The 19,616-nt window shown below is 39.7% G+C and overlaps 2 protein-coding genes across 2 annotated transcripts in view; both read left to right on the forward strand.

The window, feature by feature from the left end:
- The first annotated feature begins 3,759 nt into the window (after nt 1–3,759).
- Nucleotides 3,760–15,175, forward strand: SEC61A1 (SEC61 translocon subunit alpha 1). Its single transcript, XM_084530554.1, has 12 exons — nt 3,760–3,878; nt 5,567–5,634; nt 6,280–6,345; nt 6,447–6,525; nt 7,379–7,510; nt 8,286–8,395; nt 8,497–8,650; nt 9,086–9,246; nt 9,886–10,083; nt 10,482–10,673; nt 11,931–12,007; nt 12,843–15,175. The coding sequence occupies exons 1-12, from the start codon at nt 3,872–3,874 to the stop codon at nt 13,027–13,029; spliced, it is 1,431 nt and encodes a 476-aa protein (XP_084386680.1). The 5' UTR covers nt 3,760–3,871; the 3' UTR covers nt 13,030–15,175.
- Nucleotides 15,176–18,462: 3,287 nt separating this feature from the next.
- The window catches only part of EEFSEC (eukaryotic elongation factor, selenocysteine-tRNA specific), a 162,339-nt gene continuing 161,185 nt past the window's right edge, over nt 18,463–19,616 (forward strand). The window contains exon 1 of the mRNA XM_084531159.1: nt 18,463–18,592. The gene's annotated coding sequence lies outside the window, so the exon portion shown is untranslated. The remainder of the gene's footprint in view (nt 18,593–19,616) is intronic.

Genomic DNA, 19,616 nt, shown 5'->3' on the forward strand with positions numbered 1-19,616 from the left:
TTACGTCCACACTCACCTGCCACTCAGACCACAAATGCCACTTATGACCTGAGTTGTTTCATGCATGCTACAGCCTCTGCAACCTGCAATGTATCTATTAAATAATGGTAATAAAACTTGCCTACAGAGTTGTGTGTACTTCATGCAAGCTGAGTTGGCGTCATAAGTAAAGCAGTTCTTCCACCTTGTGGTTAAATAGACTACTACTGGCAGCATTTGTACGTCAAAAATCAGGGACTGCATATGAATACAGCTGTTAAACTAACCCATGCACAAAGCCCTACTGTTACCACAGGATCCCTGTGGCAGACCAATGCTATGGATATTAACTAACCCTATTTTGTAAGGTGAATGTCCACATACATGTGTGTGTACGCATATATATATATATATATAAACACGTATGAACAAATAGATTTGATTGCCCTCTAGCGATCTCAGCCCACAGATGCTCTGAAACCTGGTGTAACAACAGATAAAGAGTGTCTCTTTTAGTTTGCTGGGTTTTAAAAAAATAAATAATAAAAAGCATATTCAAAATAACATGCAAGCTTTGTCACATTGATAACAAGTACTGACATGGGAACAGAGGGTGAGCATGTCACAGATTAAAAATAATGGATCTCTTCAAGTAGAGTTTGTGGCCAGTTTCTGCAAGCAATGTTGCTAGAACTAATAGGAACTCTTTGGAGGCAGTGGAAAATTAATCTATGCTTCTTTCCCTATTTCTACTTTCCACACCTATTTTCTGCTTTTTACCTCTGGCTATTGAAGCAATCATATAGTCTTTGTTGTTTGCATCAGGGTACAATTCAGCATGATTGAGCCCAGCGTCCATAGTCAGACAGCACACAGTGCACACTGATTTCAAAAGCAGTAATTAAATGTCAATTTTGTACTAATGCAATAGAGATATATTGAGATATATAATTTTGCAGTAAATGCTGAAGTTTTGCACTGTGTGAAACAGTGGAACACACTGGCTAACAAACTTCAAAGCCAGTAAGTGAATATTAATGTTTTTAATGGTCCTAAATCACACTATTTCTAAAGCAGGATTAGCTTGATTATATAAGAGCAACTGATTTGGTTCAAAAAGGAATAGCAAGGCATGAAAAGAACAAGCTGTTTAATATCTATGTCTGCTTCTCAGATACTGCTGTTCTCTGAAGAGCTATTTATTAATTATATGCCATCCTCCTCCTCATTCCAGTTGTGACACAGCTGGCACAATTCTAAACTGAGCCCTCTGTAGTAGTAGGTGCATCTCCAAAAGTATAAAAATCAACCCTAGCGTACCAGATTCAAATTTTGTCACTCAGTTTGTGATTGGCTGCCAAAATAGTTACCAAGATAAACTGTCAAAGTCATATCAGGCTGAAATTTGACCCAGTGTCTCACATAGCATCACAGTAATCATTCTGCAACAACTGTATCTTCGGCTTCTTTTGGTCTTCTGTTCTGCTGAGTGACAGCTGATTATACAAAGAAGCTGACCTTATGTTCTCTCTATTTTTGGTTGTTATTTGTTTTTACGTTAGATGGCAAAAAAAGGGGCTTTTCACTGTAGCTTTCTAAGAAAACTAGTTTTCATAAACTATTTATTATACCCAGAATTGAACTACAGTGGCCAATTTCAGCTATAGGACTATATCCTCATATCTCCAATGCAAAGTCGTTCAGATCCAGAATGGACAAAATACAGAGAGGTAAGCAAAAACTACTGAGTTTTCAGCTTCCATATGTAAATAGACAATTCTATATCTAATTACAAAGTTTATTTTCTTACAGTAGCAAATCAAATTACATTATTGCCTAAAATTATTTTTAAAAACGACAGGAAATCCAGATGCCTGATAGATGGCCCATGCAAATAATCACGTCTTTTTAAAAAAATCTATTTTTATGTTACAGATTAAAAAAAAAAAAAAAAAAGGCATAAAAAACAGGTGTGACTTTGTATCCTGAGAAGCCCATTTTTAAGTACAGAATTAACAGTGTGGAGGGGAAATAGAGACCCTAGAGTCTGACATTATCTATTTGTCAAAAGAGCAATTACAATAGAAGCAGTAGATTGACAAGCTTCCCCTCAGATTCTTTCAAAAATGCCCAAGCTTGATTTGGCAATAACACCTTTGAGAAGACATCTTACACAGATGTGTAAGATAAGTGGAGTCAACATTTCTCCAAAAGTGCTCATCAGCATCTCCGTTGAGCATAGAGTCTAGACAACTACCTAGACATCTGACTTCTAAATGGCTAAAAGCAGATGAGCTATTTAGATAAGGACAAAGCCATGTTATCCTTTCTAATTTAACAGTGATCTGACACAGCGATGCTATCAGCATCTCTCACAACAGTTTCCCTTATTTTCGTAAATTTGGCAAAATTCTGGCATTTCACTGCTTGCTTCTACCATCAATCCACTGGATCCCTCTCGCTGATTCCTTGCTCAGACTTCTACAAAATTACTGCTAATTCTTCCCTCTCTTCCTCCAGACGTTGGCGAATCAAGTCAGTGCCCCTGTAGTAAGCCAAGAAGATCTCACTAAAACAACTCCACATAGAATCATACAATCATTTAGGTTGGAAAAGACCTCTAAGATGATTGAGTCCAACCATTAACAGCAAAACCAGTTGCTTTCTCATTAATTGGAAATGAGTGGGTTAAAACCAGCTTAGATGAACTGGATGTTTTAAAATAAGCTCCATCAGACAAGAACTGACTAAAACATTCTCAGTGCCATTGGTAGATGTCTTTGATAACTCTTACTAGAGATGCACAGCTCAGAAGCCTTGATATGGGGTGAAGATAATGCTGGGGAGAAAAAAAAAAAAAAAAAGAAAAAAAAAAGGCAGGAAATGGGTGTGGAAATGGGAATTAGGCCTAGTTATTTTAAACTTAATCTCAGGAAAGAGGGGATTGACTAATCAAACAAACCATACCTAAATGCCTGGAAAATAACGAGATTTGTGGAAGCCACTACGGGTTTCACACTCTATACACTAATTGCTTTGTATCGGTACGTCTATTGGTTTTCCTCTTTCCTCAAACTTCTGTTTACCCTTAGTTTTCAGACAAGGGATAAGTTCCTCTATAAATGCAAATTAGACCAGACAGTATGTTACTACCAGAAACATCTTCAGCAGCAAGTCAATATGACCGCTTTTCACTTGTTGACACTCCTGTGTGGCATAGAAGTGCACTGATGTGCCAGGGCTTCGTGGACACATGACATAATGTTGCACATTTTTACCAGTGCATTTATATTTTATTAGAGGTTGTGTTAGATCCAGCCTTAGGCGCACAGCACTGTGTGACACCGCTGGCTGCCATTTTGTGTGGGGGTGTGTGGGGAGTTTCTTAATGCAGGGAAAGGTCTAAAAAAATTATTTTCTGTAGATGTAAAAGCACAAAACGGATGAAAAGAGTTTATTCATGTATTTATTTATCTCTTGGAATCTCTTAAACCAAAGCCAGGATCCCTGGCTGCTGAAACATGCGGTCTTCAACACAACTTGCGACCCCGACGCCTCGCCTCCTACGCGCCACTCTCACACCTCATTAAGATGGCGGCCGGCAGCCGCGAAACTACAACACCCACCGATCCGCGCGCCCCACCTCCACCACCCGATTGGTTGCATTGACTTGAAAGGCCCCAATGAGCACCCGCGTTGGCTGGCGGGCGGGCTGTACCCCCTGAGCGGTGCATGCTGGGACTTGTAGTCTCCTCGCCGCAGGGTGTGCGGCGGCGCCGTGGGACGCGGCGCGTGGCAGGAAGCGGAAGGGGCAGGGGGCGGCCGGGCTCAGTCCTGACGTGTCCCTGCCGGGCCGCCGCCACCGCGCTCCTCGCTCCTGACCGGGGCCGCCATGGGCAGTGAGTGCCGGGGGTGGGGGCTCGGGGACAGAGGGGTGAAGGGATGAGGGACTGGGGGGCTCGGGGGTGCGGGCTGAGGGGGCGCAGCGCTGCCCCCGCCAGCCCCCAGGCCGCTGGGCCCGCGGCCAGGCCTCGCTGCCCCGCTGTGGGAGTGCCCCCTGGCTTGGTGGGTTTCTCCTCAGGGGAATTCCCGTTTTCTTCGTCCTTTGGAGTGCCCCGTGCTGCCCAGCCCGGGCTCTGGTCGGCACGGAGAGGCAGGGATGGGCTGTCAGGTGGGGGCTGGTCATGGTGCTGTGGCCAAGGAGCGGTGCTGTTGTCAGTAGGCAGTCGGGGAGGAAATCCAGTGAATTGATCTCTGCGCCTTTCCTATGAAGAAAGGCTGGGAGAGCTGGGGCTGTGCAGCTATAGAAGGGAAGGCTCCAGGGGGACTTCATTGTGACCTTTCAGTACTTGAAGGAGACTCCAAAAAGACAGAGAGCAACTCTTACTAATTGGGTACTGACATGGCGATGGAAATGGTTTTAAACTAAAAGAGAGGAGACTTAGATCAGAGGTAGGAGGACATTCCTCACTCAGAGAGGAGTGAGGCACTGGAACAGGTTGCCCAGGAGGTTGTGGATGCCCCATCCTTGGAGGTGTTCAAGGCCAGGCTGGATGAGGCCCTGGGCAGCCTGATCTAGTGGCAGGTGTCCTTGCCTATGGCAGGGGGTTGGAACTGGTGATCTTTGAGGCCCCTTCCGACCCAGGCCATTCTATGAAAGTCTTCCTAGGCTTGTTAGCATGAGGAGGAACATGCTAGCCTCTTGAAAAGCATCTTAAGCAATCTTTATTTATCTGAGGTGTAGGAGAGGCTCACAGCATTGTTAAGGTTTAAAACCACAATCTGGTGTACCTTCTTCAGGCCAGTAATAGTTTGAAATTAAGAAATGCTAAACTTGCCGCCTTCCACAAATAATTAGAAGGTTATTGGTAGTTTCAGTTCCTCTGCGTTGTCTTAAGCGTTTTAATTCAGTCCAAAATGTATGTGCAGTCTTAGGTTTGCCTTGAGAAGTTTAGCATTAACTGTTCCGAATCAGATCTGATTGCTCGTAGGTGAACTTCTGACATTGCAGATACTGTTCTTTTGTGGTTTGGTTTTTTTTTTTTTTTCTAAGACTGAGACAGATAGGTTTGACTCTTCTGTTGTAGGAATATGGGAATATGTCCTTTTAACTAGGAGGAGGTCAGTGCATGTGAACTTCTTGAAAGTAACTTGAACTGTTGCACGTGGACAGTGTGTGGGAATTCTTCAGCTGTATGTCCCAAAAGTAACCCCTGAATTGAAGCTGTCTCGAGTTTTGTATTTCTCAAATACCAGGGTAGTTGAGAACCTAGTATGAAATGAAAGTTCAAGGGTATTGATAAACTCGTGCAAAAAAAAAGTTTTCTCCTTTTTTCAGCCTACTCAACAAAAGGACAAAACTTTTTTTTTCCCTATTTCCAACCCATATTGTACTTATACGGAGGTGCAGTTAGTGAAGTAAACATGTAGAAAATAAAGTAAGAGATCGTTTAAAAACAAACAAAAAAAAGCTTTGTTTGTAACTGCGAGTTTTAACACAAAGAATCCAAATTCAATTTTATTTGAGCTTCTCCCAATGTTCTTTTATCTGTGTATTTATTTTGTCTTTTAACTAATTTCTTTACAGTAAAATTTCTGGAAGTAATCAAGCCCTTCTGTGTTATCCTCCCTGAAATCCAAAAGCCAGAACGGAAGGTAAGTTGGTAACATTTTATTTATAGGTTTATGATTGTGTAATATGAAATGCTTACAGCTTCGTTTGCTTTTTTTTTTTTTTTTTTTTTTACCTATGGGAAGAATGGCAATTGTAGGTAAAGTTATTCTTAGTGGAGTGCTTGTGCTAGTCATCCTGTACCATGGATGCTTTTGTGCAGATTTGCTTTTGCCGTAGCAGTGAGATGTTGAAAGCAGCGTGTGTTGGAACGCAAACTTGAGTCACTTAAAATAGCAACCTGAAAATCTTTACTCCTTGAGTTCTAATCTAAGATTATTTGTTAAGACAAATTTCTATATATAGACGCGTTTCCCACCCCAGCCCCTCTCTAGAAGCTCTTTCTTGTGAGAATGTAGGACTTGTGTCTCTCAAAGTACTAGAATTACCTTTAATTTGTATAAGCGTGTTTATTTGGATTAAAACTTCGGTAAAGTTTTGGGTTTCTGTAGTGTAAAAGGGATGAACCATTAGTTATTTTATTCAGAAGGCCCTGTACTTTGTCCATTCACAAGAAAATCTTTAATATTTAGTATAATGGTATGAAATACTTTAATATATTGGTATGAAAGTTTACTGATTGACTAGATCTTGTCATATCAACAGTTATCATCTTTTTTTTTCTTTAGATTCAGTTTAAGGAAAAGGTGCTATGGACAGCTATCACACTCTTCATCTTCTTAGTATGCTGTCAGGTATGCCTCTTTCCTGTGGTTTTTAAAAAGCTGAAATGTTTAATGGGTGTTATGAGGGCTCTCAATTTAATCCTGTTTTCTTCTGTTGTCTGGTCATTCAGATTCCTTTATTTGGCATCATGTCATCAGACTCAGCAGATCCCTTCTACTGGATGAGGGTGATTTTGGCTTCGAATAGAGGTATGGTCAGTCTTTCTGGAGGGCATTTTTGTAATGTGAACCAAAATGTTTTTGGACTTGTTCTTAATTTGTGGTCTTTTTCTAATGATGATGAAAAATGGAACAAAGGAAAAAGTTGTTCTGTGTATTATTGTATGAGATTATAAACCACTGTGGCATTGCACAAAGTTGTGCCTTTCCACAAAATGGATTTATGGCTGGTTATATGCAATCTATTAAGTGCAAAAACTAAGGACCATTTTGTGGGGAGAAGGGATTAGCAGAGAGACAGTTCCTAATTACCTGCATTGCTGCCGGTAATGTCTTCCATGTATCTTCCAAGCTTTTTGAATCATATTTCAAACTGTTTTCTTGTGTTGTAGTTTTCTGGGTGACGTCCTTGGGTCTGCCTCACAAAATATTAAAATTCTTATCACTTCAATTTATCATAGGGGCCTTTTAATGTGGGTGTTAATTAAGTGTTATAATGAAATATGTGTATAAGTATGTAACTACGAGCACTCCTGAAAAAAAATTCATGTGTGTTTAAAGTTCTAAATAAATAAGTGACTGATCGTCAAAGACAGACAGCAAATTCCTACCTTCTCTTATGTACAGGAAAGCTGTTCCTGACAGCAGAAGTCTTTTTCAGTGAATGTAGTTCTTAAGGTACTGAGAAGGACTGCATTACTTACCAATCTGACATTTAATCTGGTTCTGTTATCACTGAAACCTCTTATATTTATGGAGATTTGGAGTTCTATATCGTCTTCATCGCAACGCAAGGGGTGGAAAGTCAAACTTTACAAGTAAATATTGGGGTGCACCATCTCCAGGCATCTCTGAAGTTCATTGTGCTGCTTGTGTCTGGCAGGTACGTTGATGGAGCTGGGGATTTCACCTATTGTCACTTCTGGGCTCATCATGCAGCTCTTGGCAGGTGCCAAGATAATTGAAGTTGGTGACACTCCAAAGGACAGAGCTCTCTTCAACGGAGCACAGAAATGTAAGTAACAGCTAGTAGGCCAAGGCAAAATGTTTTAGAGTATCTAACCCTAACAACAGAAACTGCAAACTTAACCTGTGGTGAGCCTGGAGTTAGATGTTTGGGCTTCTGTCATGCTGCGTGTTCACATTGTGCTACTAATTTATTTATTTCAGCAGTCGTTTATGGGCTGCTGTTTGGCTCGTTAGCTTTTATGTTTCCTTTACAAACCTATTTGAAGCTTACATGTACAACTGGTACTGTAATCTCATAAGCAATATATAGACTGTGGGGACCCAAACTTTGAATCATGTTGGTTAACATTAATAGATAGTAATTTTTTTAGGTTAAGATGGTAGTTGTAGTTGTTACTTTGCAGTTTCAAGCATGGTTCTTCTTTAGCAATAAGAGAGAAACAGCTTTTAGATAAACATGAATATTCTCTAGCTATTTTATGTGGCACCACACCTCTTACTGAGCTGTTTACTGGAAAAAAGAATCATAAATAGCTATGGTAATGTCTTAATGTTCTCAGAGTTTTCAATATCTAAAGCCACTTTTAGCAACTTAAAATATTTGCTTCTAAATGTATTTGCTTTTGAAGTCTTTGCGTATTTGTATTTTCAGATATATAGATTTCAGACAAGAAACTTAATTTGCCCTTGAAATCAAATGTCCCGTGACTTATGTATTCCTTCCCAACTTCTACTACTTAGAATTGATTTATATCTTTGGGCAATTAGATAAATATAAAATCTCCAGGACAAATGCATACTTTCTTTTTTGTGTTCTGCAGTGTTTGGAATGATCATTACCATCGGTCAGTCTATTGTCTATGTAATGACTGGAATGTACGGAGACCCGTCTGAGATGGGTGCTGGTATCTGCTTGCTTATCACAATTCAGGTAATTTCTAGTCCTATTTCCTCTTGTTCTTAGTTTCTTAACAAACAAATAAAATGGGAATGTGAATAATGCTGCTTTGTCATTTTGTTTTTGTGCTGTAGCTTTTTGTTGCTGGATTGATAGTTCTGCTCTTGGATGAGCTCCTACAGAAAGGGTATGGTCTTGGTTCTGGCATCTCCCTCTTCATTGCTACCAATATCTGTGAGACTATTGTGTGGAAGGCATTCAGCCCCACCACCGTGAACACAGGACGAGGTAATATGGCATAGTCTTTTCTTCATTTACATTAGAGTTTAATTATTATATGAAACATAATAAACCAAGTTACTTTCCCCTCTAGTCTTTTAAAATTCCAACTCTATACATTATATAGAGTAGTACAGTGGAAAAAAAACTTTTTTGAAACAACTTTGTAAACGTCAGTTTTTTTAGAGAGCTGTAAAATTATCCCATTTGGTCCTTGGATAGCGATTAGTTTCTAGGCTGCTACAGGGGGATTTCCAAAAATTCTTGGAAAGAATACAACTGATGTGAAGAATGACAGTTACAAAACTGTGTCCTCAAGGTGAAAAAGCTTGGGGAAATTCCAGTATCAATCTTGTATTTTGGAAGGATGTCTACTGGGACAAAGCGCTCAAGTCTGGAGATAAACCAAACACGTGTAACTTGATTTTTCTTTTTCTTTCTAAGGCATGGAATTTGAGGGTGCTATCATTGCTCTGTTCCATCTTCTGGCTACTCGTACAGACAAAGTCAGAGCTCTCCGTGAGGCCTTTTACCGTCAGAATCTCCCCAACCTTATGAATCTGATTGCCACCATCTTTGTGTTTGCTATCGTAATTTACTTCCAGGTCAGTTGGAATAAAGAGGACTGTAGAACTGCTTGTATGGGAAAAGATCTGTAACCTGCTTCTTCTTACAAGAAGTTATATTTTCACTTTTCAGAAGATTCATTTTTATGTCTGCAACATCTACATGTTCATTTAATAGTACCTTATTTTAATCAGTTTCCATGATTACTGTAGTCATTTGAAAAATGTGAGAGCTGCTGGGGGTGGTGGTAAATGTGTGTGTGTGTAATGTAGCCTAACAAAACTGCTGTTGCTTTTTTGCTGGAAAATGCTTTGAAGTCTTTAAGTCTGTGTATCAGTTACTTGATTGTTGCAGGGAGCTACTGGAGAACATCAGAAGTTTTGAGTAGTTTTATGTTTCTTTTCCTGGACACTATGTTCCATCTTCTTGCAACTTTAGAACTCTTCTGACATCAGTCTTTCATATCTTGTGTGAATTTAGACAACCTTGCAGGCTTTCAGGCCCCTTGCAAAAGTGTTTTCACAGATAGCCCTGTGGATAGACTATGTGTACTTGCAAAAATTGATTGCATGTTGTTTTCTGTTGCTGTCAAAGCTTTGCACATGCAATTCATCACCTGCAGAATAGGTTCATGTCATCAAGGTATAATGTGGGACTTTCCTTTGGAAACTTTTCAGGGCTTCAGAGTGGATCTTCCTATCAAATCTGCTCGCTACCGTGGCCAGTACAACACCTACCCTATCAAGTTGTTCTATACTTCCAACATTCCCATTATTCTTCAGTCTGCTCTGGTGTCAAACTTGTACGTCATCTCCCAGATGCTTTCTGCACGCTTCAGTGGCAACTTACTGGTTAGCCTGCTGGGTACTTGGTCTGTGAGTATTATTCCTTTTAATCTTGCATACAGCTCTGTAAGAGTGCCGTTAACATGCGTAATTGAAGGGATGGTCTGTGTAAAGATAAAGGCACGTTTCTACAGGTGTCATGTACACTGAAGCTCCTAGATTAGTAATTTGTTTAAACTGGTGGAATATGAGACTTGCTGTGATGAGTGTGGATGTTAAGTCTCTGTTTAACTAGGGTGGGTATTTTTACTGTTCCTTATTGTTTTGTTTCCACATTAGAAACTGCTTATGGTAGTAAAGTTTTATCTTTGTGTGCTGCTGTAAAGACGGTGATATACAGTGACATGAAGGTGATACATAACTCCAGTCTTAGCTTAATTGCTAAGAAATAGTGAGAAAATTGTTGACTGCTTGCTTCCTTCTTCTAGGACACGTCATCTGGTGGCCCTGCTCGTGCTTATCCTGTTGGTGGACTTTGTTATTATTTGTCACCTCCAGAGTCCTTTTCTTCAGTGTTAGAAGACCCTGTCCATGCAGTTGTTTATATTGTATTTATGTTGGGCTCCTGTGCTTTCTTCTCTAAAACATGGATCGAAGTCTCTGGCTCCTCTGCCAAAGATGTAAGTTTAAAATGACAAATGATGTAAGCCTACATGATGCAAACAGAGGGGCTGTTGTAAAATAAGTGCTGACTTTCTCCTGAAAGAGCTGTTAGGCCAGTAATCACCTTAGTAATATTTATCATTTATATATATAGTGAATTTGATTCTGGATCAGAAAGGGCTTTTTTTTTTTTTTAAGTGGGGACGATGGAGGTAGAATGCATGGTAGATTGCTTTTTTTTTCAAAAGCAACAACAGGTATGCCAGACAGGAACAGGCATAAAAAGTTCTCCATTTGTTTTGGGGAAGGTTAACTGGAAGTTGTTCTTTTTAACTAGAGGGACCTGATAAGACAATGTAGTGCAGGGTACTAATGTACCTGTGACTAGCTTTATAAATTTCCATTTGCTACAAGATATTCAATACTCAGCAACTATATCAGTCAAATTGGAAAACAAGGTGGGAAATAGTTGTCATCATGGTACGCTTGTATTGTGGTTTGGGGTAGGAGATCAAGTTTGACAGCCAGATGGAATGGTTTAATCTATTCTTTAAGAAATATGTGATAGTTGTTGTATAGCTACTGTTAGCAATATGAATACTCGCTCAGCCTTGCATCCAGCTGCTTGTTATCAGACGTGTAGGGAGGCACTCATGGGTAAGTATAGCTAGATTTTCTTTCAGCTTAAACCAACATACAACTTGTAACACTTCAGTATAGTTTCTGGGTACTGGAGAAAAGTTATAAACAACATCAAAAATAAAAATTGATAAATCATTACCTACAATTGCAGAAACACAGTTAAAGATTGATGTGCCAAGAAGGGATTCTTTGTCAGTCACTTCATTTCTAATATGGTCCCACAAATAAATAGTTAACTCAACTGATTGTGGGAAACTGAACTGTAAGAATGGACACTTCATGGAATGTTTTTACTAACGTCCACTAAATCCTAACTAGGAGATGGTAGGTAGCAAAACAGGAACTGAATTACATGTAGGATAGCCTATCAGTTTCTGCATTTTCCTTTTTTCAATAGGACTAGAATTATCCAAAAAGCTTTGCATAATTGACATCATGGAGAAGTGCCTGTGACTGCAGTCTATCCAAAGTTAAAGTACTGGATATTTTTTAATCAGACCAACAATATACAGTAAAATAACAAAACCACCATTTACTTGAAATGTCTTGCTTCTGGTTTCTCATAATGTTAGATTCTGTGGCTCTGGCAAATGGCACTAAAGTAACTCGTTCTGTTTCTTGATTCAATACAGGTTGCCAAACAATTGAAAGAACAACAAATGGTAATGCGAGGCCACAGAGAAACTTCAATGGTACATGAACTAAACAGGTAAGCTATGCATTTCATTGGTTATTTATGCAAAGTGTTACAGGAAAGCACACTGAAAATTTTGCTTTGAGTTCTGTTTTCTGGACCCCAGAGCATGGCTATTCTTCAAGCTTTGTTGCATGCATGAGACACAGAATACAGCCTCATTAATAGCTGGATTTGCACAACATGCAGCCTTGCAGTTAGAAAATGTGCCTGAATAGTGAGGGTTTGTCTATACTTTACTGCTTCAAACTGATGAATGGTATTTTTAATGTAATTGTTAACGTCTTGAGGGTACTTCTTTCAGAGTAATCATTTTTAAAATTAGTAGCTACTTAAATACAGTAACTGTAAAAGTAGGCAGTGGTTGATCGCTAGCTTTTTTGATTACAGGGTGGGACCTGTGTGCCCTTCATGTTACAGAAATGTTATTGCAACTTTACGTTTGAGTCATCTGCAAATGACTTGAAGATCTAGTAGCCATAAATTTACGCTTAATTACTAGGTAGAATGGAATACTTCCTTGTCTTAGCTTAGCATGTTTCTCCCTTCCAGTCAGGTTGAATTTTCCTAGTACACTATTGCATGTGCCTTATCTTGGATTGGTGGACCTAGTACAGTAAAGAATATCCTGCCATTGTATTTTTTTTCACTTGTATAATTTGTGTTTTTAAAGCACCTGATTTAGATTATCTATGCAGTCATTTCTCTGTGGGGTTGTTTATTTTATGGGAAAAACTAGCCTCTGATTTAGGTACCTCCCATAGGATTAGCAGTATATGGCAACTATTACATTTGAAATATCCCGAGCAAGCTCTAAGGGTACCTTTTCTATTCCCACCTTGTTTTACAGGTACATCCCTACAGCTGCTGCATTTGGTGGTCTCTGTATTGGCGCCCTCTCTGTGTTGGCAGACTTCCTTGGGGCAATTGGGTCTGGAACTGGAATCTTGCTCGCTGTCACTATCATTTATCAGTACTTTGAAATTTTTGTAAAGGAACAGAGTGAAGTTGGCAGTATGGGAGCTCTTCTTTTCTAAACCTAGCTTCTCATGGACCCAGGAAAGGGGAGAAACACTCTCAAAAGTGTCCATTCAGATGCAAAGAAGTAATGTAAACTTGATAACGTCATTCTATAGGAACACGTATTTTAATAATGTTTCCAAAGCGCATTCCCTTATGTTCAAACTTTTCTAGCATACTGTTTGCATTTTATAGATTGCTGGGGGAAAATGTGCAAAAAAATTTTTTTTAAGAAAATTGTTTTTTTTTAATTATGTATTAAGAGAATCAGCTTTCTGAATTGGATTTCGTTCAATGACTCTTGAATTTTTTCATCCCTTTGAAAATTAGTATACCTGAAGACTTTGCAGGTTTTAATAAATGATTGTGGGGAGGGTTGAATGTTTGGAAAGGATTTTTTTATTTTTTTTTCCCCCATTAAACATGTCTTTGTATCTCCTTTGCAGTAGTGGTGAGAAATCTCTCCCCCTAATGCTTGAGTTCCATAATTATGGTTGTAAGCACAAACAGTGTTTAAAATGTTCAGTTTTGTGGGGTCTTTTTTGTTCAAATATGGCAGATTTGGGAGGCAGTTGTTTCTTTTCACTAAACGTTATCTGTAATTCCAAATGTCTTGTTGTGTAATTACTGAGCTAGACCTTGACAGATGTTGAATATTGGCTTGAGATTGTTGTCAAGTTTTGGTAAGAGATAGGATTGTCATCTTTCCTGTCCCCCCTCTTCCATAAGCAGAAAACTCAGGTGAATTGGGATTCTGCCAGAGTCTGTGCCTAGGAGTTGCACCTTGTGAAACTTGGTAATACTGGCAGCTTTGTAAAAACCCTTTAATTAGTTCTCCTTGCCATTAACTGTAGTCCTAGTTCTGATGCTAGCTGAAAGAAATGGATGTTATGGCTGATTAGATGCATATCTGCTTGTACCCTTTGCAAAAGGTAGTTTTCATCGATTTAAAAGAAAAAAAAATGGTCTTGTAGTAATCAGGACATTATCTGACTACTCATATCTAGTGAATTTGGAGTTTCACTCATATCACACAGTGTGAAAGAATGTATGTACTTGTCTCCTTTTTCTATAGTCACAATGGAGGCTTTTCCATCCTATAATCTCATGGACTTGAATGGTGCATAAAAAAATACTTTTTCAGAAGGTATTGGGACTCCTTGTTCAACATCATACCTTCAAAATGGAGAACTTTATAAAAGGCTTCAATGGACCAGAATAATCCTTAAGTTTCCTTTTTTTTTTTTTTTTTTTAGTTTGTCAATACTAATTAGGTGGCTAGGACCAAATGGTAATATTCATGTATGAGTCTTGTAAATATAATTCTCCATCAGTATTGGACAACACAGAAACCAGAATAAGTTGCAATGTTGGAATGTTTCTCAACACTGCATCAACATGCCTTCTGTGCATAGTTGAATGTTGTGCTGACTGACAGCACATGAATTACTTTTTCTGCTCGGAGTGATGGGACTACTCGGCTATGTACCCAAGGAGCACGGATGACACCTAGAAACACTTGTTAATGCACTGAGCTCAGATACCAAATGCGTGAGAATTCTGCAAATGCAGATGAGATTCACTTCTATGGATAGGTTTAAGTCCTGGGGAAAGGATCACAATTGGAAAAGGAACAGAAGTATTGAGATAAAAATATCTGTGAAATGCTTACTACCAACTGTTCATTATTAATTCACACTATGTTCTGTAATTTTCCTGTATTTTATAAAATACTGGCATGCCACAGCACAATTTTGATGTGAAGCCAGGGACAGTTCAAAAGTGGCTTTAAAGGGAGAGGGAGGGAGTATAGTGTGGTTCTTCTTTTTTTTTTTCAGGAAGCCCAATGTCATTTTTTTTTTTATTTGTAATAAAAAGGACTCCACTTCTGGGTATGCAGTTCTGGCTGGGCTGGAGCTGTACTTATATTTTTGGTCATATCAGCTGTTTGAACTGGTTGCAGTTTAGACCATCAGCTCTTGAGTGTCTAAGCAGCACTTGTTCTATGCATCTGTATTTTTGTTGTCTTGTGCTGGAGTCTTTGTTATCAAGCAGCTATGTCCTCAAAGCAGGACCTGCTGATCGTACAGTGGATGTTCACAAAAAGAAATAATGCCTAAACAATCTGCTTTATACTGAAATAAAGTACATCTTTGGAGCTAATGTTTGGCTTTTAGTGCTTTGAATACCCTTACAATTCTAGGAATTGTTGAATGCTGTTACCTGCCCAAAATACCATGAAAGCAATCCCTCTGAAAACAGCTGTTTAGAGGGTCCATGTAACATAAAGAAAGTTTGTACTTGCTCCAAGACCTCCTCTTAACAATAGCTTGCCAAAATAACAAAGCCTTATGTATTCCTCTGGGCTTTCCTGTTCCAGAAGAGAGATTTCAAAAAGTGCTTCACAAGTAAATAGCAGGAGAGCAAAAAATGGTATATCGGTTAGCAAGCTTTTTTTGTATCAAACATAGTACCTGTCCTTTTTTTTTATATGACACTAATACTAGGCATTAATAAATGCATTAATTGCAACAAAACTCGAGGGCTGATGCTACCTCAGTATTGTTTTGCCCTCTGAGTTTTTGAACGGAAGTTGGAGTAAGTATTAAACAATCAAACACAACAACAACTTCATGAAGTAGATACCTAAGCTAACTTAAATACCATTTGCAAGAAATGCAGACAAGATTTTGGTCACTTTTGAAGTCATTTTAAACAGTACATGGGTTTCTTCCTTGCTGTTCTTCTATGAAAGTTGCATTAATAACCTGCAAGAATATTATGTGATCACATCTATGATCACAGAAGTAAATGAAGTTAGTGCAGAGGTGATCAGTTACCCACAAGAGAGCTAGTTGAAATACTAATGCTAAAGCGAAGTTTGAAATCCTTTCTGCTGGCAGCATTTTAAGTGAAATTCTTTGTGTAGCTTTTTGTTCTTCACAGCAGGTTTCATGTGAAAGATCATAAAGCTTGTGCTGCTACGTAAGCGATGGATGTTTGATTTCTGTCGCTTTTATTTAGGAAGCTTTAAATATACTCCAGGTTCTTTAGCAGTTCACCTGTTCCTAAGGCCTCTCTCCATGTAGTTTTGAGGCAGGAAAAGGTCCCATTGTTTATCAAGCTCAACTGTTTTTTTTGTTGTTGTGGGATTTTTTTTTTAATCCTTTTGGCTGCAACTGTAAAGGTTGTTGCTTTACTTTGTGGAAGGTTCCATGACTGCATTCCCTAGATTTCTTCCAAGGATAGCCCTGTCCATACACTGTATACGTGTGATCGTTTAGGAAAATAGATTTAGCAACAAGCTTTCAGTAAAGGAGGAGGCAGAGTAACTTTTTCCCTAATTGTTCTTCATTGCAGCAAAGAATACCAAGCCTTAGGTTGCCTTGATATTTTTTTTTGATTTTTTTTTTTTGCTGATTTTGGGGAGCTTCTCACAAGTTTTTGTAAAGCTGCTACTTGCTTACTGACATTGTGTGACATACATGATGCGTTCTGACTGCCCCAAATGCTAAAACACATGTATCCTTGTGTGCTGGCTGAGCTGCTGCGTCATTCCCGCAGCTCATGCACATCTCCCCAAATGCATGCTGGCTGCTGGGTGTTCTCCCCAACAAAGAAGGGGCTTTCAGAAGAAGTGGCCGGGGAGGGAGACCACTGACATCTCTGAAACTTCTGTTTGGTATGTGGCTCGGATGGCCTGCTGTCTCGGTTTCTCTCTTGCTGTTCTCTCTGCCAGCTTTCTGACATGAAACTCCAGCCTTCGCCTGCTTCCTGCCTGGAAAGGTCACGGTTTGAACCGCGGCCAGCAGCGAGTGGCGGTGCTGGCACCCTCCCAGCTGCACAGGGAGATGTGCAGGTGTTCAAACAATGCCTGCTTGTTAGGGGGGCTCAGGCCTGTGAAACCCGGGCCCCTCCAGCTTCATCAAGTCTCCCTGAAGGACGGGTGCTGGCATGCTGAAGGGGAGCGTTTGCCCGCCTGGTGGCAATGTTACACTGCAATTCAAGGCACCGGGTTCTGCAATTTGGAAGAGAGCAGTAAAATAAGCATTAAATCTGTACCGAATGTGTGTTCTCTCTCTCTCTTTTTTTTTTTTTTTTTTTTTTTTTTTTTTTTTTTTTTTTTCCACTTTGCTGTGATGCTGATGGGTGTCATACAGTGTAAAAAGTTTGGGAACAGAGTTCACCAATGTTTCTTTGTAGGTTCTAGAATCAGGGCCAAGCTTCAGGTGGTTTTAATCTGAAATGCTAAAAACGATCTCTTCCTTTTATAGCGTTTATAGATACTTAGAATATTGTCTAATATTTTTCAAGCCTTCTAAGTGTCGAAGAGGTGCTGTGTTACAGCTACTTAGTCTGCTCAATATTGCTATACAATTTAAGCCTAGATTGAGACGGTCAATGGGATTGGAAAGAAGGCAAGAAAAGAAGCATTTAAAAACAAAATCAATATTCTAAGCTGGGGACCTAATTAGTCAGCTAGACTTTAAGCTGCTGTTTTATAGCATGCGACTGCATGGATCTGCTAAAATTGAAACTCTTCAGCGGGCCAGGTTCTAACAATCCTCTGGCTATTGCTGATGTGATGCTGGCCAAGCTGGCAGCGCTTGGCAGAAAGGAAATACCCTGACAATTGGCACCTCCTTTGGCAGTTGTATGAGAGGGGCTGGAGGCTGAATGAGCACAGACATGATATACTTTGTCATTGCAGAACGGGCTGTCAGAGATGGGATGCCTGCTCAGATATTCCTTGTTGGAGAACAAGACGACTGGGCCAGTCAATCTAGCAGCAATATGAATACCTGAGAGCTTACAATAGGAGCAAATAAAACAGAAGAACAGTTAGGATATCATTTTTTTTAAGCTATGTTTCAGATCTTTTCGCATTGCCTTAGAGAAAATCAGGATGCGTGGCATATGTATCAGCCCGGATTCCTCTTCTCATAGATTAAGGCTAAGGTAGATGGTTCCAAAACCAGCGTGAGCACTGCTGCAGGAGTATTAGCCATCTGAAATGGCTCTTACCCACTTTAATCCTCAGCATGCCTTTAGCCAGTTGATGTTCTTACAGCTTTGGTGGGTCACTTCTGTATACCTGTGGTGTGAAGCTGTATAAAAGAAAAAGGCAGCTCCAGGCATTCAGGGGCAGAAAACTTAGCAAGAAGAATATTTTACACAATTAGCATCATGATGTAAGTGTGACAACTCACACTTGTTTAAATTGCCTTTTTTTTTTTTTTTTTTTTTTTGCCAGCAAAAGAACAAAGAATTGCTGCTGCTGGATTCCAAAGGGCTGCAGAGCCGTGCCTGATGCAGCTAGTGCAAAGGCTCACCCTGGCCACAGGTGTAGTCATTTTTATGATGATTTGGGACTGCAGAGCTCAGCTGTGGGGAACAGGTGGTGCAAGCGGGGTGAGAAGTGATAGCAATGTGAAGGAGCTGTCGGGAGAAGTAACACAGGGGCTAAGGCAGTGAGGAGAGAAGATGTGAGGCTGATTTGTGTTGGTGTGATGTCTCTGCACATAAGAGGAGCACCACTAAGAATACTCCCAAGCCCCAGGATTTTGCTGGCAACAAACTGTGAGTGCCTTATGGTGACGAGGGTTAAGGTCATAAAGGGGCATCTGCCTGTTGGATTTCCTCAGTAAGAGAAAGCCATGAATACCTGTGTGCTGTAGAAATTGATGTTTTTTTTATTGTTAGTATCCTAGACTGGCCTGCTATTTCCTTTCCCATGTAGAAAGTTGTCTTTACTTTCTGTGGCTGTAGAGCTTGTGAGATATGGATATTTATTAAAAACATTCAGAAAGCAACTTAATTCTCTAAGGCTTCTTGAGGACAGAGTTTGAACTGGTGATTTTTTTTTTTCTCTTAAAAAAAAATAACACAAATTTGTGTTACAATTTAATCAGGCCACTCTTGCTTTGCATAGTCCTTGGCCAGAAGAGAGATTTAGAAAGGGCACATTTTAACTTTCTTAGGTAGGTAGATAAAGAACTGTATTTTATTAGCTCAATTCCTCCTGTTTCTTGAGTAGTATGGGCTGGTGGAAGCAAGCCATTGTTTGGGTGACATCTTACCTCATTTAATGATGATGCCTAAGCCTAACACAACTTTCTCTAAGTGATGCAGTGCTGCTATTCTTACTTAGTTTTAAACACTTGCATCTGTCCTTCTATAGTGGATAGTAGGAAGTTTGCATGATCCTTTAAACTGTAATGGCAAAAGGTATCTCATTCCAGTTGTATGGCAAATACACCAAAGGGTTTCTGGTTTTATGAAGTGGATTCTCAGTTGTTATTTGCATTGAGAGTTGTTCGTTTTGCGTGGGAGTACACATTTTGTTGGGTGGTGGTTGTAATTACAGCATGAGAGAAATCTTGGCTCTGAAGATTTCAGTCTGAATTTAAAAAAAATAAAACAAAAGTAGGGATGGAAATAAAGCAATGGTGCAGAGAATGAAGGCTAGGTCTTGTCTCTGGTCAGCCAGCTGATTCCTGCAAGAGTACTGACTCAAATGTGTGTATGTGCCGTGCCGTTCCTATACTTGTCTTCCCTTTTCCATTGATGTTGTCCCTCCTTGAAGCATGTGGAAAAAATGCCA

Source organism: Aythya ferina, assembly GCF_964211825.1.
Source record: "Aythya ferina genome assembly, chromosome: 10".
In the NCBI taxonomy this organism is placed as follows: Eukaryota; Metazoa; Chordata; class Aves; order Anseriformes; family Anatidae; genus Aythya; species Aythya ferina.

Coding starts and splice junctions, on each gene's coding strand:
- SEC61A1 (XM_084530554.1), top strand. Junction 5,635..6,279: donor TCCAAAAGCCAGAACGGAAG/GTAAGTTGGTAA, acceptor TTTTTTCTTTAG/ATTCAGTTTAAGGAAAAGGT. Junction 6,346..6,446: donor TCTTCTTAGTATGCTGTCAG/GTATGCCTCTTT, acceptor CTGGTCATTCAG/ATTCCTTTATTTGGCATCAT.